The following is a 27,452-nucleotide window of genomic DNA, read 5'->3' on the forward strand; positions in this document are numbered from 1 at the left end:
TGCTAACCACCGTCAGCCCCTACATAGACACCCTTCGCTAAAAGGGGCTACTGATTTGCCGCATTATCTGGGAAAAATCAATAGAGCTGTCCATGTAAAGACTTACTGAAACGATGTTTGCCAAATAAAAGCATGCATACGATCCCAAAATTCACATTCGGGCTGCGGAAACCCTAGACAAAAATACAGGAGCAGTCGAAGATAAAACTGAAAACGAGGCGGTGATGCCTCACTGTAAAAATATGTAGGCTTGTCCAGGCAAACAATTTACAATCATGTTTTTTTGTACTGCTAGAAGTTATACCTCCAGTCCAACAACTTTTCAGGTACGTTATTGTAAAAGTGGGAGTTTTTTCTTGCTTACCCAGAATTACATTTTGCATTTCGTGAGTTCAGATTCATTAATAAAGTGCACCATGTGTAACCCACCAATAAAAATAAATTCTCGTCATCCAGCCGCTCTTAAGAACAGGACTGTCTTCCAAGGCTGCTCACATAGGCTACCACAGTTAAGCTGTAACTTTTTTTCTAGCAGCAAGAGACAAAGGAAATACAGAACCGAAGCACTTTTGCCATGGATAATCACCGACTGAATTGCACAGTTTAATTGATCATGCAATGCATGTGTGTTTTGGTCCTTTTTAAAACAAAGATGTTGTATTTTTGAAAACGTCAGTCTAAGTGAATTTCAGTCGGTTGGATAAATATTGTTGTGCCTTTAAGGAGCACGTTCCTTTAAGGTTCCCTTGGTTACTTTGCGTATACATTAATGGCCGCCCGGACGCCAAAACAGTTATCCAGGTTTCCCAAAATCGTAAAATATTTAATAAAAACATTTAATAAAAAAGTTCTGTCCTAATTGTTAAGGTTGTGTGCAGTTTACTCTCTTCTGCTTAACCAGTTGTCACTGGCAGTTCTTCTAAAATTTGTATCATGTTTGAACAAAAATCCGAATCACAAATTCATCACGTTTGCGATCCACCCGTTAGCAGACACAGACCTTCTTCAGACAAATCCCAGGTAGGACATATTTTATTAAATATAAGTGAAATTGTTAAATGGCAGCGTTCATCTTGTAGATCGTGTAATTTTGTGACTAATTTCCACTTTAAACCACCAGTGTATATGTTGCTAATTAGAGAAGATCCTCAGCTTTCACCTTAATTTAAATTAGCTTCTCTTTTAGTTTTTTATCATATGGTGTATATTTTTGTACACGGCGGCTTTTTGTGTCTTTCCATCAGGACATTTCCCATTTTCTGGCTAATATCTACAAATACATATATACGTCAGATGTTATTTCGAAAGAGACTGTCGCTAAGCTTAAGAAGTCACGAAGAGGAGATAACAGCTACCATGAAAAGTACCTGGACGACCTTGAACAGGTGTTAAAAGTTTATCTTTAGCACTACATGGAATGCAATTTTATTTATTCTTTTGTTTTTTTATTGAGTCGGAAAATAGACTTGAGATAAACGCATGTATACAAAGGCTTGGGTTGAGCTTTGGGGCGGTTGAGGTCTCCACCCATTTAAGGAGATCCAGGGGGTTGTACTGGCTGGTTTTAATAATGGGAGGGGGGTACAACCACGTTCCCCCATAATTTACGCCTATGCATGTATAACTACAAACACTTATAAATACATAAGTATATACGTAGGTTCAACCTACAGCCATTGATCCAAATGCTGGACCGCTTTCTTGCAGGCGCATGCGCAGTACAGTCGGCGGCTGAAGGACGCGGACGCGCTGGAGAAGCACATCATACAGGCGCGTGAACGAGCCGCGGCCGCGGAAGAGTTTGCGCGCTCCAATTTACTGGAAGATATAGGGGAGGCCTATGGTGAACTGGGCTTACCTCCAGGTATTCTGCTTTTATGAGAAACACTTTACGAATTCTGATATGTTTGTTCAGATAGATGTTTACCTGTGTTTGCAAGAGGGTGTCATTGTTCTTTTGTGTTTGGAGTTACTTGAAAGTAATTATGCTGATGAATGGGTTGGGGACTATTATCCTTCATGGGGTGGGATGTCACGTTGCCTGTGAGGTACCCTTACTCTCAGCTCCCATTGAAGTAACCTAATAAGAATAAGAGCATAACTCTGCAAACCTTACACTAGGCTTGAGTGATATTACAGTGAAATACTGCTGTGCAGTGCAGCACCAAGACAAGTAGTGGGGCTCTGGCTAACGGTAAATTTTGCCAACCGGGGCTGTCCTCTTGGGTGACTTTTGCATTTTGGTTATCAAGAAGGGCCATTTACAACCCGTGAAAGGGGCACAGTCGTTTGGATGAAAGGGGCAAGTGGTCAGGAGCCCCCCCCCTCCTCATGCATGTGCCAGTACCTGCACTTTGAATACACCTCAATAGAAAAAAGATTATCGTGGGGCCCCATCGGCAAAGTTTATTGTGGGGGGACCAAAATACCGGAATAGTGATGCTTTTGAAAATATTGTCAATATACCGCATGCTGCTGTATAATGCCTGGGGTATGAGACACTGGATAATGCCCTCAAAGCACCAGGGTGACCCGCTGCTGAGTAGCAGAATTTATGTATAAGAGGTCTTGTCTTTTTTCCTAGTTAAATCAGCTTTCAGGTGGTGTGTGGACAACAGCCTCCTCAAAAGCAACAGTTTAATTTGCCCGGAGGATTACAGCGCAGGTGCTGCACAGCTCATTAAAGCGCCTAAAGGTACATTTAGTGTGTCTATGATGTTTGACCAGTCTCACTCCACCAGAGATTTGATTCCTGCACCTTCCTTTGTGTGTGTCCTTGTGTTCATATGGGTTACAGTTAGGGTTGCACCAATCCGATATTCAGATCGGTATGAAAGGGAAGTGTACATGTCTTTTTGCATTTTCAGTATTCTTAATCCAGAAGATTAAGAATCCACAAAGTTAGGAAATCAGAATTTAAGTCAAGTATTTAAGACTGATGTTTCAGAACATAACAGAATCATCTATCTCCTCCTCACAGTGAGATATACAGCTTATTAATTAAGCACTGGTATCAGATCGGTAGTCAGGATCGACCGATACCCGAAACCCAGGTATTGGTATCAGTATTGGAACTGAAAAAGTCAGACGGGTGCATCCCTAGTTACAGTGGCAGACACAGGCTGTGAGTTTCTCCCAGTGTGTGTGTGAGTGTGATGGGTAGGTATCTTTCCCAGGGTGTTCCTTGGCTCTGTGCTTCCTGGGAAGGGCTCCAGGCTCACCCAAAGCCTGTGATGTGACAGCCTGCACAACACAACTGCTGCAATACACCTACCAAAAATTTAATGAGAATGTGACGAATGATATAACATGAATCATGATAATACGCCCATAATATTTTCATTTGTTTCATTTGTTTTTCCAGGCTATTCGTTTAATTTTTGGGCAGTAACGTGCAACTGTTCATTTGATGTGACAGCCATAACACTACTAAAATGCCACATGTTTCTAACATGTAAATTGATATATGAGGTTTGAGAAGGGGGCAGCACTATTGTACAGTGGTTAGCACTGTTGCCTCAGACCTCTGGGACCAGGGCTCAAGTCTCCGCCACGGCTCCATGTGTGTGGAGTTTGCATGTTCTGCCCACGTCATCATGGGGCGTCCTCCAAGTACCGCAAACCCCCCCAGCCCAAAACATGCACACACACCCTCAATTTTACAAAAATCTGTGACTGCAATAAAAAAAATATAAATGCCAAAAGACTTGTATTTTGCTTGGTTACTTATGGTTAGTATTAGGGCTGGGTAGGGGTTAAGGTCTTCATTTTTGGATTTTGGTTTTTCCCATAGAAATGAATGGATGGTCCCCACAAAGATATGAGTATTTGTGTGTGTGTGTGTGTGTGACTGTGAGATTCGTGTGTGAGTGCACCCTGCAATGTGTTGGTGCCCCATCCTGGGTTGGTCATTGCCTTGCACCCATAGGCTCCAGACCCCCCATGACCCTGGAAAGGACAAGCAGTTATACAAAATGGATGGAGTTTTGGGGTTCTGTCTATATTCATCTCAAGAAGTTACATGGAAAGACACGCAGTGTTCATGCTGTGAGACCTTTTCTTTGTATAGAGCCTAAATCACATCCATAACACTAGAATTGTGCTTCTCCCGCTAGGAAAATGTGCCCCAGGCTTTGCCAAAGCAACCATCGCTTATAATATGCGCATATGCCGCCTGGCTAAGGATGATGGGTACACTGTGAGCCCAGAAACAGACAGGAGGCCACCGGAAATGCCGGAGTCTGAGGGGACCCTAACTCTTCCTTCGACTCCAGAGTCTATTGCATCGAGCAGCAAAATTCCCAGCAAAGTAAGTCTGTTAGCATTTAACATAATTATCCTGTCTCTGTGGGCAAGTTATCAACTAACTTATGTATGACTAAGTGTAACAGAAATTTGGGTGCCACATTTGTGTGTGTTACTTTAGCTTCTCTATAGGGGGCAGTGTGTGGCTCAGCAGGTTAGGATGCTGTGATCAGATGGTCACTGGTTCAGATCTCCTAGCAGAGTGATGTCAGTGTTGGGCCCCTGAGGCCCTTAACCCCCAATTGCTCCAGGGACTGATTGACTCTGCCTTCTCATTTGTGTGTCATCTTGCTACAAATCTCCTGACAAACTTCATTTTTCAAGCTTTATTTTGGTGCTTAGTTTAGTGGGTTTTTTTGTACCCATCTGAGATAATTGAGGGTGAAAAGCACCAATATTTTAGCGGAAGAATGCTGTAAGATGACATTCAATGGATAATTTCAGTGTGGAAAATGACAAGACTAAAAGAGTAAGAGATGCCTGTTTTTTGTGAAAACATTACTTATGTGTGATATTTCTGGACTGAGAAGTTGAATCTGAAGCGTTTTGGACCAGTTCTTACGCTTTCCTTCAGTCATTGCGTTCACCTGCTGGCACCTGCTTTAAACACAGTTGTACAAGTTAACTGCATCCATGGCGACGGGCAGTACTGCACATGTGCGTATTTGTTTGCTACACGTGCGCAGACACGCAGGCCTGCAGGGGCCACAGCACTGACCGGGAGCAGCCGCGCTGAAGTCGAGGCCGCCCTGCTCAGGCTGAGCCAGCGAGGCAACTTCCTGCGCAACCCTCGCTTCCCACCTCATGGGGCATCCCGCGGGGGAAAGTCACTCCTGCAGGTCACCAAGGCGCCGGATGGGGAAGAGGGGTGCGTCCCAGTCTGACCCTCTGCCTGCTGGCTTTTTTGTTCAAATATAGCTTGAGGTCTGATAGGGTAGGTTTGCTCAAGTATTACCTCCCTTCCAGTTGCACCAGTGTTTCTCAACCCAGTCCTCAGGCATCTCCAAACAGTCCACAGTTTTGCTCCCTCCCAGTTCCCACACACCCAAAGCAAACAATCAAGAACAGGGAATAACTGGTACAGAGAAAGACTGCGACCTAATCAGGACACATATCATATGATAACCATCTCGTTGATCCTTCAGCGATATACACAGTGCTGTGTAAAAGTCTTAGGCAGTCAAAGAAAACGTTTGAAGTTATCTGGGTAGTAAGAGTATATTTACTCTGAAAAAAAAACACAAGAAAAAAAATTTACATTCGAACTTATGAACATTAAGAGTAATGCAATAGAAACTAAAAAGAATTTCTTCTGTTCTCCAAAAAGTTGCTGATATCCTGCTGGGTGGCTAGAAAAGCACCATTTCTCAAACTATTCTTCAGGGGCTCGGGGGTGCTGTAGCTATCCCTGTGATAGCCATAGCACCCCCAAGAAATATCTGTGGTTTATTTAAAAATAAAAACAATTAATGTGTGAATACTATAATTTAGGTATCTAAATGACCGTGTGTTTACCATCAGATGTCATTGTAACTATGGTGGAGCAGGTACTGCACATTTGTGCGCGTTTGTGTTCGTGTGTCGGGGGTGTCGCAGTAGACATTAAACTGTGGCTAACCCTAAACCCTAAATTCCGGAGTGCCCTCACTGAAAAGTCAAGCACCTCCATTCACCAGCTAGAGAAAATCTCTGATGCCGCCCCTGTGTATAACCAGCTAAACTAACTGCAGTGAAAGCCACCCATCATTGTGTTTTGGCAAACAGGTTCCCCCTGTACATTTGCGTCTCATTTTCCTCGTACATACTATACCCATGAAGAAACCTTATATTCATTACACACACAACATAACAGGCCTGGGCTCAAAGGGCCCTTCAAAGCCTGATAAAACACAGGCCCTCTTTCTGTTTACTGGCCGCTAAATGCTGCCGTGGCTAATTGTAACTTGAGAATGGTAGCCTGAGAGCAAAGGCCCAGTAATACGTTGTATGCGCAGCTTTCTCCATTTTGTGTTGTGATGGCCTGGTCACATCATGTCTGCCATGTGACCAACAGCACTCCCGACCAATCGGCTCCCGTCTTTCTCGCCAGCCCGTCCTCCATCATCTTCTCCCAATACAGAGTCGGGCAGGTTTACGAGGTACATCCTTTACTGTGTTTGCACTCATTCACTCTATACTTCCTGTTGTAATTTTTACTGATAGTCCTTAAGATCAGTATATTTTCTTAATTGTTTCTTGTGAGAAGTATCTAAATAAGTGTTTCCCAAGGCAGTCCTCAGGGACCCTCTGGCACGCCACATTTTTGCTCCCTTCCAGCACCCCTGGTGCAGGTGTGCTGTGCGCTGGGAGCAAAAATGTGGACCGTTTGGGGGTACCTAAGGCCTTGAGAGACACTGCTCTAAATGTCTGTTTTCATCCTTAGCCATCATTGACTATCATCTTTACTTTTGTATTACCAAATAAGCATTAATACATCAGTGTTTTGAAAACTACTCCTTGAATGAAGTAGAAATTTTATTTTCTATACTTTATAACTGTGAATTTTTAGTTGGGGGTGAGTGGTTGTTAGACCCCCTTCCCTCCATTATTGTGGTGCTGGCTAACCAGCCCTTTCCTGTCACTGGGCTTCCCTCTGCGGGGCCACTTCCCGGATGCAGACCACAGTGGAGCTGAGGAACGTGACGTCAGCCAGCCGGCACGTCCGCGTCATCCCCCCCGGCACGCCTCACTTCACTCTCGGCCTGGGTGAGGCTGCACCTCCTGCTCCGTCCTCTTCTAGCCTCTCCTCCACTGCGGTTGGCTGCTGTGGATTCGAATGTGATGTGAAATACGGTGGTGCATCTTTCTGCCACCGCCGCTCATATTTATTCATATGTAATGGATGTCGCTGTCTTTGACAAATCATGATTGGCTTGGTGCAAGGGATCCTGTGATTAGACGATACCTGTAATGCAAGGCATGGCAAGTTTATTTATACAGCAAAATTCAGATGCAAGGCTGTTCTAAGTACTTTAAAATGATATTTATAAGACAATAAAAATTAAACCCTAAAGATGAAAAGGAAAAAAAAATAAAACAGACATGAATAAGTACAGATGTTTAAGTTTTATAAATGCACTAAAATTATTAGTATTTTGCTGTTGTACCTGAAGCAGCTGGGAATTTTTGGTGTAGTTTCCTCTATTTTTAACTTCCCGCTCTTCTGGTTTGGTGCTGGCGATGCAGCGATTTGCGTTTTAATGAGAGCGTCGGTGTTCCAGGTAAATTCCCTGGAGACGGGGGTGTCGTGGCCCCTGGCATGAGCTGCCATTACACGGTGCTGTTTGCCCCGGACTCCTTGGCCAATTTTCAGGACTGCCTCCTGGTGGAGACTCAAGACCCATTTCCCCTCGTTGTTCCCATTGAGGCTCGACGCCCCCCTCCCGTTCTGACTCGTGAGTTCTGCGCATTTGCCTCCTAGACGTGTTTGTTTGGAATCAAATCTTTGGAGTAGATTAGCGGGAGCCAGCTGGAGCCCTGCGACTCTAGTCTGAGTCCTCAGGCAGACGGGGACTGCCAGTCTCCAGGGATGGATTAATCTGCTGCTGTGGGGGTGGCTGAGAATCCACACAGATTCAGCCCTCTGGGTTGAGGTACTAATGCTCCCACAGGTGCCTACGTGTTCCTGTCTGCCCATGCTGATGATTTACACATAATCGTACAGCAGGGCTGGTGAATTCTCAAACCTGTTTGGTCGGAAGGGTGTCGATTAATTTTCTGTAACCACTCACATAGTGTAAGCCAGGTGAATCACAGTAGTAAATCACTGTGCTATTATAATCTTTAATTCTGACTAATGTTACTTAAAATTCTGTATGTAGATCACTATTTAAAATATACAAAAACTAAATGGAAATGTTTAATTTTTTGGAAGAAAGCAGTGGTATTAATAAATGTGTTATTGGTTTGCAAACATAAAGTTGATGTATTTAGGTACAAACTTGTAAGCAAAACGTGTCATTGCCGTGGTGTAAGCAAAGTAATGCACTCATACTGTTCCTTATACCATTTTTAAAAAGTCTTTATTAAAAGCCTAACTCTGTGTGCCTGGTCTCAATGTAATCAGGTTCCCCCGATCTGTGTCTGTGGCTGTCCTTTCGTGTGTCACCCCCTGTATGTACTTCCTGTCAATCCCCAGTGCCCCGGGTGCTGGACTGCGGATACTGCTTGGTGGGCGGGGCCAAGGTCCTGGAGCTCCAGTGTAGCAACGTGGGCCTAAGTGGAGGCACCTTCTGCATCATGCCCAAGAAACTGTGGCCGGCGTCCAGCCTCAGGGTGATACGCATGTTTTGTTTTACATTATTTTTTATTATAAATAGGTTAAGGAGTCAATCAATCAGATCATAATTGTATGGCCATATGTTTTTGATATAGATGATATACTGTAGATATAGATGTTTCATTAAAGTTTAATATTCCTTAAAGAATTCAAGCCTGGTCAAAGTGGTTTTTTTTTTGAGAGGAACAATTTGTTGTATATCAGCAACTATACTGTTCACATTGCTGCCAAATAATCAGGATTCTTACTTCATATCCAGTGCACAATGTGAACAATGTGAATTTTTATATTCTGAACTTATCCATTCATCCATCCATCCATCCATCCATCCATCCATCCTATCTTTCTGTGTGTCTCTTCCCAGGCTGTGGTGACAGCCAGCTTTGCCGAGTTGCCTCCTTTCGGGGTCAGTCCCTCGCTCTTTGAGCTCCAGCCCGGCCAGGACACAGTTGTGGAGGTATAGCAGAGCCCCCACCGCTCACTTGTCTCGGGACTTGTCGGGGGGGCTGCAATGCTTTGAGTAGTCTGTACTCTTTTTCTTTCTGAATTGTCGAACCCTGCTCACCTCACCATACATTTTTCTGCTTCACGATGCATGCAGACATTAAACACTCAAAACATGCAGATGATTGGTACCCAGTGAGCAGCCAATAAAATGTGCCTCTCCCAGAAATCACACTTTTCTTTAAAAAAATTCAGGTGTTTATTAATAGTTTATTAAAAGTTTTATTGGTTTGCCTTAAATTCTTTGTAAAAAAATTTTTGCAATTGTCCATCACTGCATTCTTAATGATGCTCCAAAAGTTACCCAGGCACGGGCCTGGATGCCCGCCCCCCCAGCTGAGTGTTGCAGGGTGCAGACCTTCAGGGATGAGTTGAGAGAAGTTTCATAATGCTTTTCATCACCCAGGTAGCTTTTTTCCCCACGGCGGCTGACAGCTTCTCTGAAGTGTTCACCGTCGTTTGTGACAACTGTCAAGTGAGAGACATCAGCATTCAAGGTGTGTTCATGGGCTCCCCAGACTAGATTGTCCTCTTTTACCTTCTCAAATTGAATTTATCTGCTAATAAATACAACCAAAGCACAGTTGGAGGTGCTGAGTTTTGAAGTCTTATTTATAATAAATTATAACGACGGTTATAATACTTATTTAAGATATTGTAATGTTTTTCTTCAACTCTAAGTTAATGTGTTGCTTATTTACTTTCAGTACATTCACTCGGTACTTCCTGCGGTAGTTTTACTCTGATGTATTTGTTGATTTTGCCCTTAACATCTATTTATTTTGATAATCAGGCTGACTTTTTGTATCTGAGAAATGTCTAAATGTCAGGGATTACAGACTAACATATTTCCTTTACAATTAACAAATAAACATTAATCCATTGGTGTTTCACATCATGATTAAAATATAAGTGCAAATGTATTTAGGGACATGTGCATGCAGTGTTTAAGTGGAAACAGAGGGGGCAGTGGTTCCCAGAAAATGAATCTACTCCTTGAATGAATCAGAAATGTTTTTTTCTAAACTTTTATAACTGAGAATTTTGAGTTGGGGGGGCTTCCTCCATCAATTATTCCTTGGGAAACCAGCTTAATTTTGGGCTAAGCTATTTTAGCAGAATACAGTAATGGTTTATTGTGTAGCATTGTTGCTTCACAGATCCTGGTTTGTGGATTCCAGAATATCGCTCTGGGATCAATAATGTTCATTCTAATTTTAGTTCTAATTCTCATTTAAGTTTGACTGTTATATGTGTGTGGGTTAACGTGAATGATTGCCCTCTAATACGCTCATGTATGCCCCACGGTGTATCTGTGATCATTCTAGCCTTCATTTGATAAAGGATTGCTGAAAATGGTTGGACTAGTTAACTGAAAGCTGACATGTAGCCTCTGTATGTCTGAAATGGACGGCAGTGGTCCGTGCTGTGTGAAGGTGGTTCTCCTGGTGTGTGTCACCAGGTACCGGGCAGCTCGTCACCCTCCAGCTGGTGTCCGTCACCGGTGGGGAGGAGTGGCCCATGCCAGGCGAGCTGTGTGACTTCTCAGCGCAGCACCTTGTTCGCTTTGGGCCCACCAACCCCCAGTGCACGCTTCAAAAGGAGCTTGTCATCCGGAACAATGCGTGAGGCACTCGTCTGCCCTCCATATTAGGGAAATATCTATAATACATCGAGAAAAATGATTGGTCACGTTTACATGCCGTAGTGTACTATAGTGATCCTTTATTAATACCAAAGTGGAAGTTCTCTTTTCACCAATCCCATATTGCTCTCCATGAGACACACAGACACATGGTCAGCCAGTGTACAACGCACCTGGAGCTGGGGGTTACGGGCCTTGCACAAGGGCCTGCGGACTATTGTGACTATATGTGACTATTCTGCTGAGGCTGGACCTGGCGATCACAGACACAGACTTGGTGACCTCCTGATCACAAACACAGACCTGGCGATCACAGACACAGACCTTGCAACCTTCTGATCACAAACACAGACCTGACGATCACAGACACAGACACAGACCTCCCACATAGGAGCTGATGTTGAAATCAAGAAAATATGAGATTTTCAGAATGACAAAATGCTGCCCTCTACAGACATACGCAATAAGAATCACTTGCAAGGACACTGACAGGTAATAAAATTATGGGTTTGACCTCCACCCCCAAAATTAGTCTGAACCCCCCAGCCCTTCTTTGTCAATTGTGTTTATGATGGAGGGGATCCTCCCAATCAGCAAAATCTTCTCAGTTGGCTGGACACCCCATATCAAATATTTCTGGCCATGGAACTGCCTACTTACATATATATTTTTTTGAAAATGACACTTAAAGATAAATTACGAGTAGTTAATGCCTATTATTCCTATTATAATTAAGTTTATTCCCCTTCAGAGAGTTTACATAAAGAAGGACTGCATATCCTAAATTTAGTTTTCTTCATCCCAAAAAGACAAGGTTATAGTAAAACCTAGAGCTGCACCCCACCATCACATTACCTTAGATTATATTACATTGCGTTACATTACATTACATTAGATAAACTTTAACCCTACATAGGACAAACAGGTATAGAAACTGGGTATAGATATATGATATAAACTTTCTTGATCTGGGGATAATTCTTCAAATTGAAATTGATGCTGACAGAAACATCTGGCTGAGAATGTAAATTCACATACCATTATCATTCAGCTGACAGAACACAGGAACCTTTTAGGTAAGCTAATTAAATTAAGCAAAGATTATAACCTCTGTGGTTTCTGTTTATTATCAATTATTATGTCAGATGCAAGCTAAATTCAGCTTGTCGTCGCTTTTGTGCCCGCAAGACACCTGGTGCTGCCTTTCCGATGGCAAATCATGAAGCCCAACTTACAGCCTCACCTTTTTGGGGAGAGGGCAGAGCCCCCATGCTCGGAGCACCACGTGGACACAGACGCAGCCTTCGATATCAGCCCAGCAGACGGCCAGCTGCTCCCCCACCAGGATCATCGATTCCTGCTTAGCTATCGCCCTGAGGAGGTACGCACAGCCTGAGGGCGATCAGCGTCGCTGGACCCCCTAAACATGGAGTAGAGTGAATACTAAGGGCTCTGGTCTGAATCCTACATTATTAATTTCTGGTTCCCTTGGGTTTCATTTCAGCGATTCTTTTTTAAGTTCTCAAAAATGGACAGCTTTGAGCAGAGCTACTAGGCTATAAGTTGGTTAAAACAGTCCTCGAGAAATGGTACCGTTTTACAGTCATTCCCTAGAATTACCCAAAGGCCTTTGCTGTTGCCTTTCAGCTGAAGGATTACCATAGTGTCCTTCACTTGGTGCTGATGGACATCCCTGATCCTCCTGAGGAACACGACAGCGATGGGTAACGGCCAAATTAGTACAAGCTTAAGTCTCGGATTTGTGGGGCAAAATAGTTACAATATTACTGCCGCAGTATAAATGAGATAGAGCTCTTAATTCGGAGTTCATATTTAGGCTAATGGCTTCATAAATCCCAGGTTAAGTTGGGTCATATTGGTTTAAATTATGGTAACCTTTTAAGTTTAGTAACATTTGCTTTTCTCTCTGAATTATTGTCAAGGAATTCTAACTTTTAGATAAAGTTAATTTATTATGGATGCCGAATCTGTTTTGCATGTATTTATATACAGGTATTGACATAACTGGTACTCAAGTACACATTCATGGTGTAAAATTAACTTCTTGTCATAAAAGCATAAATGCGTGGAAAATATTTACATGTGTGCTGTTATGACAAGAAATTAACATGTATGAATGAATGCTTGCTTTAGTACCAGTTATGTGTCCTGTGTGTGTGTGTGTGTTTGTGTGTAGTGAATATATACACTACTGTATGTGTAACTGTACGGTTCTGTTGCCATGGAACCACAGCACACTTCATCATCTTGAGAGAGCGGCCAATGTGAATGACATCGTTGTCATGGAGATTGAGGTCAAAGGTTTGACGGAGCCTCGCCAGGTCCTTCTGGAGCCCTATGCCATCCTCTTCCCCGGGGAGACCTACGTTGGGGCAGCCGTAAGAAAGCATTTCAAGGTATATGCATTCTGCTAAAAGGTGGCCGAGAGCCTGTAATGCGGAATCGTGCAATAAAAATGACAGCGGTTATGGGAGAGTGAGTGTGACAGGTAGATCACTAAAGGACACCTGATCAAAGCTTTACCACATATAGTATAATAAACTCTTTATAAGATCAAGCTTTTCCATGGGTGTTTTTTTTATGTTCAAGGCCTGTCATTTTACATTTTACATATTTAACGGATACTTTTATCCTAAGCAATGTACATTTGAGAAAGCAGGGTCAGGCAGTCCCTGGATTAAGGGCCTTTGGTCAAGGGCCCAACTGTGAAATCACCGTGCTGACCTTGGGATTTGAACTGGCGACCTTCTGATCACAAGCACAGTGTCCCAACCCACTTCATAGACACTTTCTTGTCATCATGTTCACTCGCAATTCTGGAAATGGAATGGATATTGTGAATATGAGCACTTAGAAAAATTAACAATGTGGATTAACTGAGTAACAAGCACCTGCATATTTAGATGTTTCTTTATTTGACAACTGGACTTTCATTGGTTGGTGGTATACTGTACGGTAACCCCACCCATTCTGGCAGTCATGGCCTAATTTCCCATACTTACTCCTTAAACTTGGCCTATATTTACATGACTTTGTTTGCCGTATCAATTTATATAACATTAACTTGTATATTATTTAAAGATGTGGAACAACAGCAAATCAGGAATTCGATTTCAGTGGGACAGGATAAGTGACTGCCACGTAGTGGAAGTGAAGCCCCCTGCAGGTGAAATAGGTAAGATTGCTTATCTGACTGTTTATTCACTCCAAGAAGATTCCATTATCGCTTCTTTGCAAAGAAATGTAGTTAAACGGTAAAGAACTAGGAGTCCTTAATGGGAACCACAATTTTAGTTATTAATTCATGTAGTTAGCCACTATGCCACCTGCTGGTCTTATAGTGTATGTCAATTAAATAATTTCTCTATTTGAAAGCCTTGACCAGGGTGTGGGCAGCCCCCCCTCCTGTACGGGTGTAATCGAGGCTCCCCTGTTTCGCCAGGTGTCAGTAAATGCTGCGATCTGGAGCTGGTGCTGATTGGACGGATGCCTGGCCCATTCACATGCCACCTGCCATGCCACATAGAGCACTGCCGGCCAGGCGCCGTCCTTGTGGTGCAGGCTGCATTCAAGGTGGGGGGTGGAAACCTTGCAGCCGTCTCTGTGCTCGGTGATTGACCTTTAGAGAAATAAGCAAGTGCCTTTATCCCAACTATATTACAGTATTTCTATTCTATTTTAAATTTCTGCTGTAAATTCTACTATAATTGGTTAAAAAAATACTAAAAATCATGCTCGTAATTGGAAATTAATTTACAACACTCAGTCCATTTTTGTTGTTATTGTTGAGGTGAGACCCCCAGTGACCAAAAGTCAGGCTCGGTCCTCATATAGTCCAACAAATTCCTTAGACCTTTTTTTGGAAAACATACCCTGTGGATGCTGTCTTTGGTAAATCCTCATCATGATTGTATCGGGGGTCCTGATCTAGGGTCCTAAGCTGTCTATCAGCGTGCCCAGTCTGGACCTTGGGCTGATTAGGCTGGGAGAGCAGGTCTGCTCCAGCATCCTGGTCACCAACAGCACTGAGCTGGATGCTTCCTGGATGCTGCAGGAATGCTGTGAGATGAGAGGCCCCAGAGATGCACAGGTACCTCCCCTCTTGGTCACTGTGTCCATTTTAACATTCTAAATATATAGTGATGTCATGCAGATAGCAGGTGACTTTATTTATGCAAACCAGTTAGTGGGGATGTTTGTGGTCTTACTGGGCACACAGGTTACAGTGGAGCCCTGTAGGGGAGTCCTGCCCCCCCTGTCCTCCTGCACTGTAGATGTCTTCTTCAAGCCTGTGGCCTGTCAGCACTTTGAGACGGTGCTGCAGCTGGCTGTGGAGAATGGAACCGGCTGGTGAGGAACGCACAAGGGTGGCCTTTATTGGGGACATGCGTCACCAGGTCCATTTCCAATAAAACCAGTGTAATGTTTCACCAAATCCCTAAACCCACAAAGTGGTTAAGTGCTTATGCTAGGAATGCTTGGATGTGAGGCACGGGACACCCTGAATGGCACGTAAACACATTTAACTCTGTTAATTATGTAATATCCAGGGCAAGTTGGTTTCATAATCTTGAACATTATGAACAGCTGATTATTTATTAACCAGACTGGCATTCCTTCCAGTGTGTCTCCTGTCGTCTACCAGGTACTTTCTAGAATATTGTCCAGGCTCACTATACTCCTATCCTAGATAAACAGCTGGAAGATGGATGAATGGATAGATGAATGAAGATTTAACTATATTCACTATTCTATGTTCACATGTGTGCAATATATACTACAGTTTTTGAATTTTTCTGCATACCCAAATGCTGCAGTACATTATAGGTATAATGTTTCTGCATGCTGGAGTGTTGCAGTGCATTATGGGTGTAACGTTTCATCCTGCATACATGCGGTTGTTAATGGCGGCAACATGCTCGCTGCAGCAACCTGCTGGTGCAGGCCGACGTGCAGTCCACGCAGGTCTGCCTTCTCCGCTGCCAGCTGGAGATCCCGGAGCTCTTTGTGGGTGTCCCAGCCAATGGAATAGCAACCCTCTTCAACCAGACCCTCCTACCAACACGCTTCTCCTGGATGGAGGTGAGGAAGCTCTCCTAGTCCATTGAGGATACAGAGATGGAGGTTTAACCCCTTCGTGGGGGAGTCTCAGAAGTGACCTTTCTTTTCCTTTCCTTCCTTTCTTTTAGCAGCTTCAAGGTCAGCAAGCGTCCCTGTGCATGGCATCCTTCTCCCCCTGCACTGGCACCCTGGGCCCCAACGCCAAGCTGGAAGTAGCCGTGCAGTTCACAGCCCACACCGACGTACGTACAGCAGGCAGCTCTCGTTTTTCCACCCTGCGCCGCTCCGTAGGTCAAACGCTTGGGTCTCCTCCCCATCTCTGCAGGTGCAGCTGACGGAAGTGGCAGCCGTCTGCAAAGTTGAAGGCATGCGAGAACCTCTGCTCCTGGGGATCTTCTGCAAAGCTGAGAAGCTGCGCATCTCCTTTTCTCTCCCTGATGGGTACGAGGTGCCTACAGGGTGGAACAGGCAGAACAGATGTACAAGTCACGGACGGAAATTGGTTTGTTTTGGTAGTTTGCAGCCCTGGATGTGTAGGGTGAAGATGGGCTTTTTCATGCTACTCTACCATTTAAATATAACTACAGAAGGTGGGGTGCACTGTCTCAGAGACTAGCATGGCTGCCTCACACTTCCAAGGTTGAGGTTCTGAACCCTCCTTCCCCCCCACTTTGTGCATGTGGAGTCTGCATACTCTCCCATGACATATGGTTAGGTTAATAGGCGTCTCGAAATTGCCCGCAGTATGTGCCCATTGATGGACTAACATACTGTCCTGCGTGTCACTTTGCTTTTACACTGTTCTGCCTGGGACATTCTCCAGGACTGCCAGTGATCCTCTACTGGATAAGTGATTGGATCGTATGGCATAAAACTGCTGCTGCTGCAGATCTCTAGCCAGCTACCGAGTTACCTAGTTAGCCTCCAATTTATTTCTGCTAAACTTAAGAAAGGGTATAAAAATGAATGGGGGAGCTGGACCAAGTAAGAAGCCAAAAACCTGCCACTTCCATACGGAAAGGGAGGAGGACTGTTTTATTTCACCATGTCATATTCGAAGTGCGTTTGCCTCATCTGTCAGTCTACCGTTGCTATTCCGAAGAAGGGAAATGTGGAGCGGCATTTTCGGACTGTTCATTAAAACTACGACATTAAATTCTCTCCAAAAAGCAAGCTATGAAAGAGAAAGGTGAAGGAACTAAAATCCCAGTTGTAAGGACAAAAAAATGTACAGAGGTGTATTGTGCAATATGGGTCCATGCAGTTATGCAAGGTACACCAACATATATTGTAGATTAAATTCAAATTCAATTCAAAACTACTTTATATATCCCAAAGGGAAATTATTATTATTATTATTATTATTGTTAATAATAATAATAATAAGAAGAAGAAGAAGAAGAAGAACAACAACAACAACAACAACAACAACAAATACTCAATATATTTATACATAAATATATGTTTTGCATTTTTATAGTAGGTAGATCATTTTGACTTGGTCATTTATGAGTAGCTCGCAAGCTGAAAAAGTGTGGGCACCCCTGGTCTAGACCAGTTAGCCTGCTCACTTTTCAGAGACGCACAAATGAAAATAGAGTAACAATTCATCCAGATGTAACCATACTTGGGAGACTATAGCTACTGTATCTAATTTACTAATCTGTACCGAAATTAAAAACTAAAAAAAGTAATAGCTTAATTGGAACAGCCATACTGTACACAAGGAGGTGCCCAGGACCCGTGCTGAGAAACACTGGTCCACCTCAACATATCAAATAGTACACAATGTTGATAATATATTATTATTGTTGTGTTATCATTGTAGTCTGGGGCGTAAATAAATGAAATAATTGCTGATTAGGAATAGTCTTCATACGAGAAGAACCATATTCATCCTTCTTCTGTGATCATATGTTCTTAGCCGGATTCTCCTTCACAGCCCAGAAGAAGAAGCACAGGACCCTTCAGCATTGATGCTGGACTTTGGAGATGAGGTTCTGCTGAAAAGGGCCGTCACTAAGCGGCTGGCAATAACCAATCACACGGCCATCACTGCCGGGTTTACCGTGGAGGCGGAGTATTTCACTGTGCCTCGTGCTCCGTCACCACCCACGGACGAGGTCTCGCGGTTTGGCCACAGGTTAGTCCTCATCTCCGTGTCTGGCATGAGGTTTGACCCATGAATGTCTGAAATCAGGGAAAGATATTAAATAGATGTGAATGGGAATTAATTTAATTTAAAGCAAGCTGTAGAGTCCAGGTATGGTTCAAAATCAAGAGTGGATTTATATCAAATGTGTTCACAAATGATCTGAAATCAGCCAAAACCTTGCAAATACTTTACCAGATTCATGGCCTTTCCTGAACTTTCATCTTAGAAACTTCTTAGTCGTACATCAATTAAGGGTACGACAGTTCTCAGTTGTATAGTACAAAGCCCTGTCATGTTACCTACAGTTGTGTACCAAAAGTGTTCCCAAGAACATCAAGGCAGTGTCCAGTTCATGAAGAATATTCTGCAGATTTGTTGTTGTTCATGATTTCCTTCAATTTGACTCTACATCTCAGGACGTCAAACTCGAGAAGACCTCTGCACTCTCTGCATGCCAAACAAATGGAGAAGAAAGCACATGAAGGTATGTGACTTTGAGGAAACCCCTTAAACTATCTTCATACATGAAATGAATATAGCCTTCAAGCAGAGATAGAGCAAGGGATTCTGGGAATCTGGGAAAAAATATTGGAAAACCAATGAAAGTTTTTAGTTATAGTCCCTTTAAATCAAGCAGGTAAGGTTGCTAGTTAAAAGTACCTAAAAGACCTAATTGCCATTCCCTTTAATGAGGTGATTAATCCAGTTTGCTTTAGGAAAGTACCTTCGTGTAGGTGGATAAGGTCTCCAAACAACAATAAACAGAGACCCATCCAGGAGTGACCCATCCCAGAGTAACCCAGATGTTTTACCCTTAGACTTTGTGAGTGCTCTGCTGGCTCATGGGAAAGGTGCTGCATTCTACATCCAGCCGGCCTCCGGGACACTGGGACCTTACAAAACCCAGACCGTGGACGTCACTGCCTTCACCAGCATGTGGGGCCAGTACAGAGACCGTCTTGTGTGTAAAGTAAGCTCAGGAATGGGGTTTTGTACTGCAGGGTCAACACTCAATATATTGTACCCTGAGTTGAGAGAGAGAGAGAGATATATATACACACACACACACACATATATACATATATACAGACACTCCTCTACTTACAAATGAGATACTTTCCGAACGGCCGTTCACAACTTGAAATGTTTTAAGGGTATACACAAGTACAAAGAACTAGGATGCTGGGAGTCCGCACGCTACGCTGCTGCGCGGCGGGAGTAGCGGCCAGAAGTCATACTAGGCGGAATTGGCACGCAGAAAAAAAATTGATGTTGCAGACAGGAAATGGGAGCCCAAGGAACACAATTTGGACTTACAGTCCTCTTCGTTCGTATGTCTGAAAGTTCGTAAGTTGAAAGTTCGTAAGTAGAGGAGCGTCTGTATATCAACTCTGGGTACAACAATTTTCAGTTGTATAGTACAAAGCTCTATAATATTACCTACAGTTGCGTACCAAAAGTGTATCAAGGCAGTGTCCAGTTCATGAAGAATATATATATGAATATTCATAAAGCCTCTCACAGGTCAATCAGGTAGCACTTCATTTATGAATAATAATGAGCATTCTCCTGCAAACCTACACACCGGCCAATCATGTAGCACTTACTTTATGAATATTAATGAGCTACCCCCTGCCAGTTATTATATCTTTTGTTGACGTGTTAGGTGGGAGACCTGGAGCCAGTGTTCGTCCCCGTGACGATGACAGTGAAAGGCTGTGCCCTGCACTTCCAGCTGATGGGGCCGCAGCCAGAGAGCCAGACACAGGGACCAGTCGTCCGGTATAGAGCTTTTCCATCATCGCCGCAGTTGTTAAGGGGTGGCTGACGGGTTTCATGTATTTAACGATGCTGGTGGTCTGTCAGGTTTGGCACTCATGTCTCCGGGGGAGATACGATCTCGCGGGCAATTCGCATAAACAACACCAGCCATTATGGTAAGTCTGCGCTTCTCACTCTGTGTATGTTCCCCCACTATAATTATAAGAATTAGTTATGGAATAGGGGTGGTGCCATGGTTAGCACTGTTGTCTCACACCTCTGGGCTTCTAGTCTATTCCATGGCCCAATGTGTGTGGAGTTTGTTCTCCCCGAGTCGTCATGCGGTTTCCTCCAGGTACTCCAGTTTCCCCCAAAGTCCAAATATAAGCTGAAGTTAATTGGAGTTACCAAATTGCCCATAGGTGTGCATGTATGAGATAATGGTGTGTGGGTGTCCTGCGATGGGTTGGTGTCCTGCGATGGGTTGGCGCCCCATCCTGGGTTGTTCCCTGCCTTGTGCCTGTAGCCTCTAGGGGGTCCCTGAGGACTGGGTTGAGCGCCAAATAATATTGAACCAAATTTATTTCCCAAAAAATTGTGCATTAACAGTAGCACAGTGCCTTCATATACTGTTTAAAAAATATCTAAAATTAGAAAAAGAATCAAAAATATATATTTTTTAACTAGATACAAAAAGGTCCTGTGACCCACTTTTGGGGTTGTGACCCTCCAGTTGAGAAACAGTGCTGTACAGAGACTCGTGATGGGGGTTGGTGAAGCTGCGAGTGTGTGGCAGATATTCGTCTGGACTGGGAGACCTTCAACCAGGAGAGGGGCGACATGAAGCTGTTGGACCTGCTGGTGACGTACGGGGACCCCTTCCCCCTGAAGGACGCCGACGGGAATGAGGTTCTGGGAGGCGGGTCTGGATCCGGCGGGAACAATGGTGCGAGCGCAGGGGGTACAAGTGCCTCCATCGCGAGTGAGAGTGTGAGTCCATGACGACGTGCCGCCTCGGTGCCTCCAAAGGCCGCAGGAGGCCGGGGAGTCAAGGCGGGTTGATTCCTCACACCACAGGTTACTGAGGAGGAGTCCAATGAGGAAGAGGCGGAGAGCTGTGGGCTGAAGCCACCCAGGAAGCTGATCTCGGTGCACGTGAGAATCCACGAGGGCAACGCGTCGGACTACCCATACTGCATCACCCCGCGGCAGATGGTACCCGCCCCTCCGCAGGGCCAGTGGGTTTCGATGTGGCCCTGAAGGCCATCTGCTGGCCTGTGCTCTCACGCTTCTGCTCCGTTAGGAAACACGCTCCTGTTCTGTACAGCATTAGCGCTTTGAGGACTTCAGAGGAACTGCTTTTGGACAAACGGGGATCCTGGTTGGCCTCTTTGACTAATGATTTAATTTAGACTTATATTTAATCAAAATTCTGAAATTGGGTATCAGGCTTTGTTTACTTTGAGACAAATATCTTAGTTCAAGGATGCTTGGCTTTGAAGAAAATACTACAGTATATAAATTATAGTAGCTACAAAATCGACACTAAAACCAAGGCAAAACACCCTTTTTCTCAGTTTCAGGGCCCACGTATTAACTGTGTTTTGCCTTTTTAGGACAGTATATGTGTCTGTATGTGTGTTAGGCAGTGTGTGCCTATTGACTAACTGGCATCCCATCCAGGGTGTCCCCTGCCTAGTGCCCTGTGACTAACTGGCATCCCACCCAGGGTGTCCCCTGCCTAGTGCCCTGTGCATTCTGGGATGGCCTCCAGGATCACCGCCACTCTGCATTGGAAAAGCGATTACGGAAGATGGCTGGATGGATGTTCCTGTTGCTTCTGTCCTTGGAAGCCATGAAGCAGTAATTGCCAGCAGACGGGATCGTACCCAGATCTGGCTCTGGGCTACAAGCCCGGCTCAGATTCTGTGTGTCACTGTCTTTTTACAGGTGGTTCCAGCAGGGGGCAGCTCCACTGTCCACGTGTCCTTCACCCCTCGGACTCTCTCGGGGTCGACTAGGGACTTTGCCTGTCTGGGTTTTGGCCTGGGTTTCATGAGCCTGGACTGCGAGGTGAGGCCTCATTAGGGCCAGATGTGCCTTGGGGCTGTGTGCTAAATCAAAACATCGCCGGGGGCACATTTTACCATATCGGTCACAGGATAGTCAGGGAATTGGGGGGGGGGGGGGGTCTTCAGTTCACCCCTTAAATCTAAACATTTATCTAATATAATCATGTAAAAATGCTGGAAATTGTGATCAATGCAAATTATTCAAAGACAGTGAGAAGGTAATTTAGAGGACTTAGTGGCCTCCCACCTCTAGGGTTATGGGTTTGATTCCCACCCGCTGACTGTGTGCATGGAGTCCTTATGCTCCTCCTGCGCCTGTGAGGGCTTCCTGTCACAGTCAAAACATGCCACTAAATTGTCCATGCAAATGAGACCAAATGGTGAAATGATTTCATTTCATTTCAAATATGTGGTTTATCTGAATTTGTTTCTCCAAATTAGCCACACACATGAGATGAACTAAAATGAAATTTAATTTATTCTCAATATACATGTGTCAATCTGGGTACATATGTGGAATAGCTGAATTGGTCCCTCTAAATTGTCCAGAGAAATGAAATTAAATGGTGAAATTAAATGATTTCATTGCATTTCAAATGTGTGGTTTGGCTGAAATTGTTTCTCTAAATTGCCCATAGAAATTATATGAATGTTGTAATTTAATCTAGTTTAATTTAAATGTGCGGTTACATGTGCAATTTTGCTGAATTGGTCTCTCAAATTGTCCATAGTGTGTGACTGTGTTTGCCCTGAGATACACTGGCCTCCCACCCAGGGTGCCCCTTTCCCCTGTATTTATGCTTCAGAAGGTTATGGAGATTGATGACTATGCATTAACCCTGGGTTTTATTATATCCGATACATATCACAGAAGCTGAGTAACTGATCCTGGTTTCAGGAAACGTGCTGCGTTCCTGGGAGGGTGGAGCGAGCGCAAGGCCTCCAGCTGGAACCCTTAAGGCTGGACCTGCAGGCCAACGTGAAGGCTGCCCTGTGAGTGACTGCCCACCCGAGTGTGTCACATGAGCCCACAGCACCAATGAGGCTTCGCTGTCAGGTCACTAACTCAACGCAGGCTTTCTGATCAGCCCTGCTTCCTCTTCCCCCTGGCAGCCTTTGTGTCGAAACAGAGGAGGACAAGATGCTCGAATTCTACGCCATTGCCAGCGATTTGCTGTTGATGGGAACAGAGCAAGGGGTGAGCACACATGTCCCAAGGCAAACCACCAGGGGGTGCCAGTTTGGAAATAAATCTCACTCATTCTTCCAAGTTGCACGTCCAGGGATTCACTGCTTCCCTGTCCCATTTAAAACCTCCCACACCAATTACTCTCATGAGCATTAGGTCATACTACGCCCATGAAACTTATATTTAATTTCTCTGCATGCCTGAGATTTATATGTGTGTCATGTGGGTGCAGTTTCATTACTCATCTTCTTGATTACTTCGCAGCTCACGTACAGCTGTGTTCTTTAATGTATGGCTTTCTGTTTTAGTGATGTTCCCGTTCTTGCTGACCCACACGGCTGACCTTAGGGGTGCCTAATCGCCGTCGTACGCAAGGCCATTTTTCTCAGTTCCAAGGACACCTTGGGGAAGAAGGGGGGGGGGGGGGGGTGGAGGGGTGGTTGGGCCGCTGGGCGATTTGTGGAAAGGACCTTGAGATGGGTTTTGTGGCAAACCTCATATAAGTAATTCCATTTTAACTCAAGAAATGGCCTTTGCATCACCATATTTGATTTTGAGGAAATGTGAATTGCACCTTCCGGACTCTTTCTCAAATGAAAGGGATTCTGATGTTTTAGCCTAATTGTCAAGAGATGATAGAGCAATGAAAAACATATCATGTATCAAAGGATGACAGAGCAATGAAAATTCATCCAACAATGGATGAAGGAACTATGAAAAACTATACTGTTACAGATTTGTTTTCTTTTGTTACTATTACAGGTTTAACTTTTTTCTGTACCAAGGTTAATTGCAGATAACTAGAACCATGGACACAGGGGGACTACTGTAATTCATTCCCACGATTTATTAAAACATGATCTATATTGATGCATATGATAGTTTTCGTTATACCATAAGCAGAGCCCATGCATTTTGTTTGTTATGTAAATGCTGTGAAAGAGCAGCCATACAGATTCAGTACGTTTAGCTATAGCCAGCACTGTGTAGTGGCCCAGCTTCAGTGTTATTCTAAAGACAGGAGAGCTTATTTAAGATTTTAGGAAGTTAGCATGCAGTACAGTGCCAGGATGGAACAGACAATTATGGTTATAAATGGTTATTGTCACAAAACACCCTCCATACGTTGAAAATGTTCTTTTGTTGAAAAAACCCTTTAGGATATAGTGCCCTTTCTTTATCTCAGGTAGGAAAAAAAGAGAATTCAGAGTGTTTCATTATAAGCTGTAACTTATTTACTATTACTTTTTTCTTTTTACTATTATCGTAGCTCGACAAGTGAAGCATTACGCTAATGACACATAGGTGATGGGTTCAAAGCCCAGGGAGCACACATAAATTGTTTTTTTTTTTTTTTTTGTAACCATTCTTCCTACTGTAAGTCACTTTGGATAAAAGTATCAGACAAATGAATAAAAATATTACAGCTACATGGCTGTGATGGAGCCCATGTTGTAAAATGCAAGTAGCTTTAGCGCTTGTTTACGATTCCGGAAGCATTCGGGGGCAGACAGAGGTCTTGTGGGATGCCTCGCGGAGCTCTGGCCGAGATGCTTAGCTCCACCTGCTGAGCTGCTGTGCTTGCAGGTGGAGGAACCGCCGGCAGTGACCACCCGGAGCTTTCGCCTCAGGAACCCTCTAGAGATGCCTGTCTACTTCAGACTCAGCGTCCAGCCTCCCTTCTGTGTCCTTCCGCCTTGGCCGAGGAGCAGCACCCAAAGCCCCTGCGACCACGCCAGGGAGCCCCCGTACCTGGTCCTCCAGCCCCGGCACAACCTGCAGGTCGGATTCTGCCGCTTTATCCACAAAGCCCCCTGGAACTTCCATCCTTCTCCATGTCACTTCCTGATTTCTTGTTTGACCTGCAGGTCAAAGTGGCCTTTCACTGTTCGTTGTCCCTGCTGGCCACTCCGGGTTCACCCTCAGAAGAAACCCCGCCCACTCCACAGCTGATAAGCAGCGTGACAGGGGGGCGCAGCCTCCGGTTCCATCAGAGCCTGCTAGTGGAGTACAGCAATGGAAGTATACAGGTGGGTGGTGCCAAGTCAGCAGATTGGCATCTATCATGATGAGCCCTGATGTTTTCCATGCAGCAAATGGGCAATACCGTCCCCTGCTGAACAAAACAGGCTTTTAATAAATGCAATTCTTAAAGCATTATACTCTGGTATTCATATATTCCCAGTACATCGATTCAGTGATTTGATATAGTGCCTCGCACCTCTGTGTCTGCCATCAGGAGGTGCCTCTTTGCGGCTTCCTCTCCTTGCCCACCCTCCATCTGATACCCGACAGCCTGGACTTTGGCACATGTTACGTGGGACAGACCAGTGTCAAAGAAGTCATCCTCTCCAACCGCGGAAGGTCCAGCAGTCACTGGGCAGCCACTATAGGTAACGGCCGCCAACGGGGTCCTGAGGCTCAGAGCTTTGTGCAGCTCAGCATTGGGTCCCACGCACTCGCAACTGACTAAATGAGCTCTGTTATACTGTTGATATGACCACTTCCAGTATTTTTGCTGCTTTTAAAAAAAATAAATGTATATTGATTTTGCATGTAACTTCATAACTGTATAATGGTTATCAAAAACCCAGAATGTGTCAAGTGTGCTGTACGTAGAGAGATGAAGTGTGGTTTGGCAGGTTAGGATGCTGAGCCTGTGATTGGAAGGTTACTCGTTCAAATCCCAGGATCAGCAGAGTGATGTCACCATTAGGCTCCTGAGCAAGGTCCTTAACCCCCAGTTATACTCTAGGGACTGGCTGACCCTGTTTGTTGCTTCAGATAAAAGCATCTACAAAATAGATACTTATGGACTGTGATATGACTGTCTGGGTTCTAGGTCAGTGTTTCCCGACCTGGTCCTTGCGGAACCCCATGCAGTCCGTGTTTTTGCTCCATTCCAGCTCCCTACTGGATGCCGTGTTATGTTTTTGAAACTAAATGTAGACATTTTGCATATTTTGCATATTCATCTTTAATATAGGATACAAAATGTCTTTTCCCTTCCCTTTTCCCTGTTTCTGTTCTGTATAAATGATGTAATCTTGGAATGCCACACACTCTTGTCAAATGCCTTGGGATGACTCTGTTGTGAAAGGCGCTATATAAAAATAAATTGAACTGAAAAATGATTGTGTGCCAGTGACCTCAGTAAATTGGAGCCTTGTTTAGCAGGTTAGCAGTAATAGCTATTATAAGATCATTCATTCGTACTTCGACTTTAAAGATGCTTTGAAGAAATGATCCCCCAGACTGGTTATCCATCATTTCTGCCCCGCATCCGTCTGGATTTAAACACGCTGCCGTATCAGCAGGCTTTAGCCACTTGTCCTCCATCTCTGTCCTCTCACAGAATCGGTGGGGGGAGGTGGCTCCTTTGAGGTGACCCCCAGCCGTGGTGTCCTGCGGCCGAAGCTGCCGCTATGCTCCTGTAGACACCCTCTCCAGATAAGCTTCACTCCCAGGTTCGGCCTCCTCCGCTCTTTGCTAACTGTAAGACTTTTACAGACCTCATCAGTTAGCTGCCAGTTAGTGGTGCACCATAAAGGTACAATTAAATAACTCAAACTACATTAAAACAGAACAGTTGAGGTGTGTATAAGGAAGTCATTACTGAGTGTCCTTGGTCCAGTTCTCCCCGAGCCCTTCAGACTCCTATTATTGGTGTGAAATCACTGGCCCAATTCGCACTAAGCCCGCCCCCAGACTGATGTTCTATAGGCTGTGTGAAACAAAGGCCACATTTGCTGGGGCATCAGTGGAAGGAGCTTGGTGTTGTAGGTTCTGTCAGACACGGATGTGATAAGTAGCAGAGAGTGGGCGAAACACTAGTGGGAGTTTTACTTACACACAAATGTTCTGAGGGCAGAGAGGAAAATGACTGGTTCAGAGAGATAGCCAATCAGATTGTAGAGGAGCTGGGTCAGAGCAGCTAGAGGAGACAGGACCAAGACATCTGATTGGTTGGACCCACCTCCTCTACAATCTGATTGGTTGTCTCTCTCAACCAATCATTTTTCATTCTGCCACTTTTTTCTAATTTTTCATTAGTGCTTATACAATTTGCAAGTCAAATATCTAGCTTCCGATTGCGTACCATGTGTTTCCCAACCACAGGGACACCAGTGAGGCCAGAGCCACTGTTACAGTGCAAGGGATTCTGGGAGAGCTGCCCGTTTCCCTTCAAGTTTGGGGAAGAGGCTCCTTTGATGAGGCTTATGTCACTGCAGACTAAAGGCTAGTGCTGCATCTGGACAGAATTATCCACATCTGAGTCATCTTGTGTTCACTCCACCCCAGCTGGGAACTGGTAAATACAAAGAATTATTCTAGTAATAACTACAACATTTCTTATTAAAATGACCCTTTGCAGGTATAGTAAATTCAGAAATTAGCATGTGCTTTGTTTTTCTACCTGT

General features: G+C 44.3%; 1 protein-coding gene and 1 long non-coding RNA gene across 7 annotated transcripts; one reads left to right on the top strand and one right to left on the bottom strand.

The window, feature by feature from the left end:
• The first annotated feature begins 337 nt into the window (after nucleotides 1-337).
• dlec1 (DLEC1 cilia and flagella associated protein) lies at nucleotides 338-27,393 on the top strand. Of its 6 annotated transcripts, none has more exons than XM_072712175.1 (38): nucleotides 338-1,020; nucleotides 1,245-1,385; nucleotides 1,708-1,864; nucleotides 2,585-2,695; nucleotides 4,116-4,309; nucleotides 4,992-5,173; nucleotides 6,359-6,443; nucleotides 6,963-7,050; nucleotides 7,566-7,739; nucleotides 8,483-8,619; nucleotides 8,988-9,080; nucleotides 9,534-9,624; nucleotides 10,590-10,752; nucleotides 11,961-12,153; nucleotides 12,420-12,496; nucleotides 13,027-13,189; nucleotides 13,875-13,968; nucleotides 14,236-14,366; nucleotides 14,725-14,883; nucleotides 15,013-15,143; nucleotides 15,722-15,875; nucleotides 15,983-16,096; nucleotides 16,180-16,295; nucleotides 17,797-17,997; nucleotides 18,426-18,493; nucleotides 18,828-18,979; nucleotides 19,676-19,791; nucleotides 19,876-19,946; nucleotides 20,567-20,760; nucleotides 20,848-20,985; nucleotides 21,721-21,843; nucleotides 22,741-22,835; nucleotides 22,956-23,040; nucleotides 24,619-24,807; nucleotides 24,894-25,061; nucleotides 25,271-25,424; nucleotides 26,387-26,498; nucleotides 27,151-27,393. In XM_072712175.1, exons 1-38 carry the CDS (start codon nucleotides 934-936, stop codon nucleotides 27,266-27,268), a joined length of 5,019 nt encoding a protein of 1,672 aa, XP_072568276.1. In that variant the 5' UTR covers nucleotides 338-933; the 3' UTR covers nucleotides 27,269-27,393. The 6 variants fall into 6 exon arrangements, with proteins under 6 accessions (XP_072568276.1, XP_072568278.1, XP_072568283.1 ...); XM_072712177.1 differs by having other exon boundaries at nucleotides 15,986-16,096; XM_072712182.1 differs by lacking the exon at nucleotides 7,566-7,739.
• Nucleotides 23,864-24,976, bottom strand: LOC140590858 (uncharacterized). Its single transcript, XR_011991716.1, has 2 exons — nucleotides 24,894-24,976; nucleotides 23,864-24,807 (listed from the first exon to the last, which is right to left on the bottom strand). It is a non-coding gene; the product is annotated as an uncharacterized lncRNA (long non-coding RNA).
• Nucleotides 27,394-27,452: the final 59 nt, after the last annotated feature.

The sequence above is a fragment of the Paramormyrops kingsleyae genome, chromosome 1 (assembly GCF_048594095.1).
Source record: "Paramormyrops kingsleyae isolate MSU_618 chromosome 1, PKINGS_0.4, whole genome shotgun sequence".
NCBI lineage: Eukaryota > Metazoa > Chordata > Actinopteri > Osteoglossiformes > Mormyridae > Paramormyrops > Paramormyrops kingsleyae.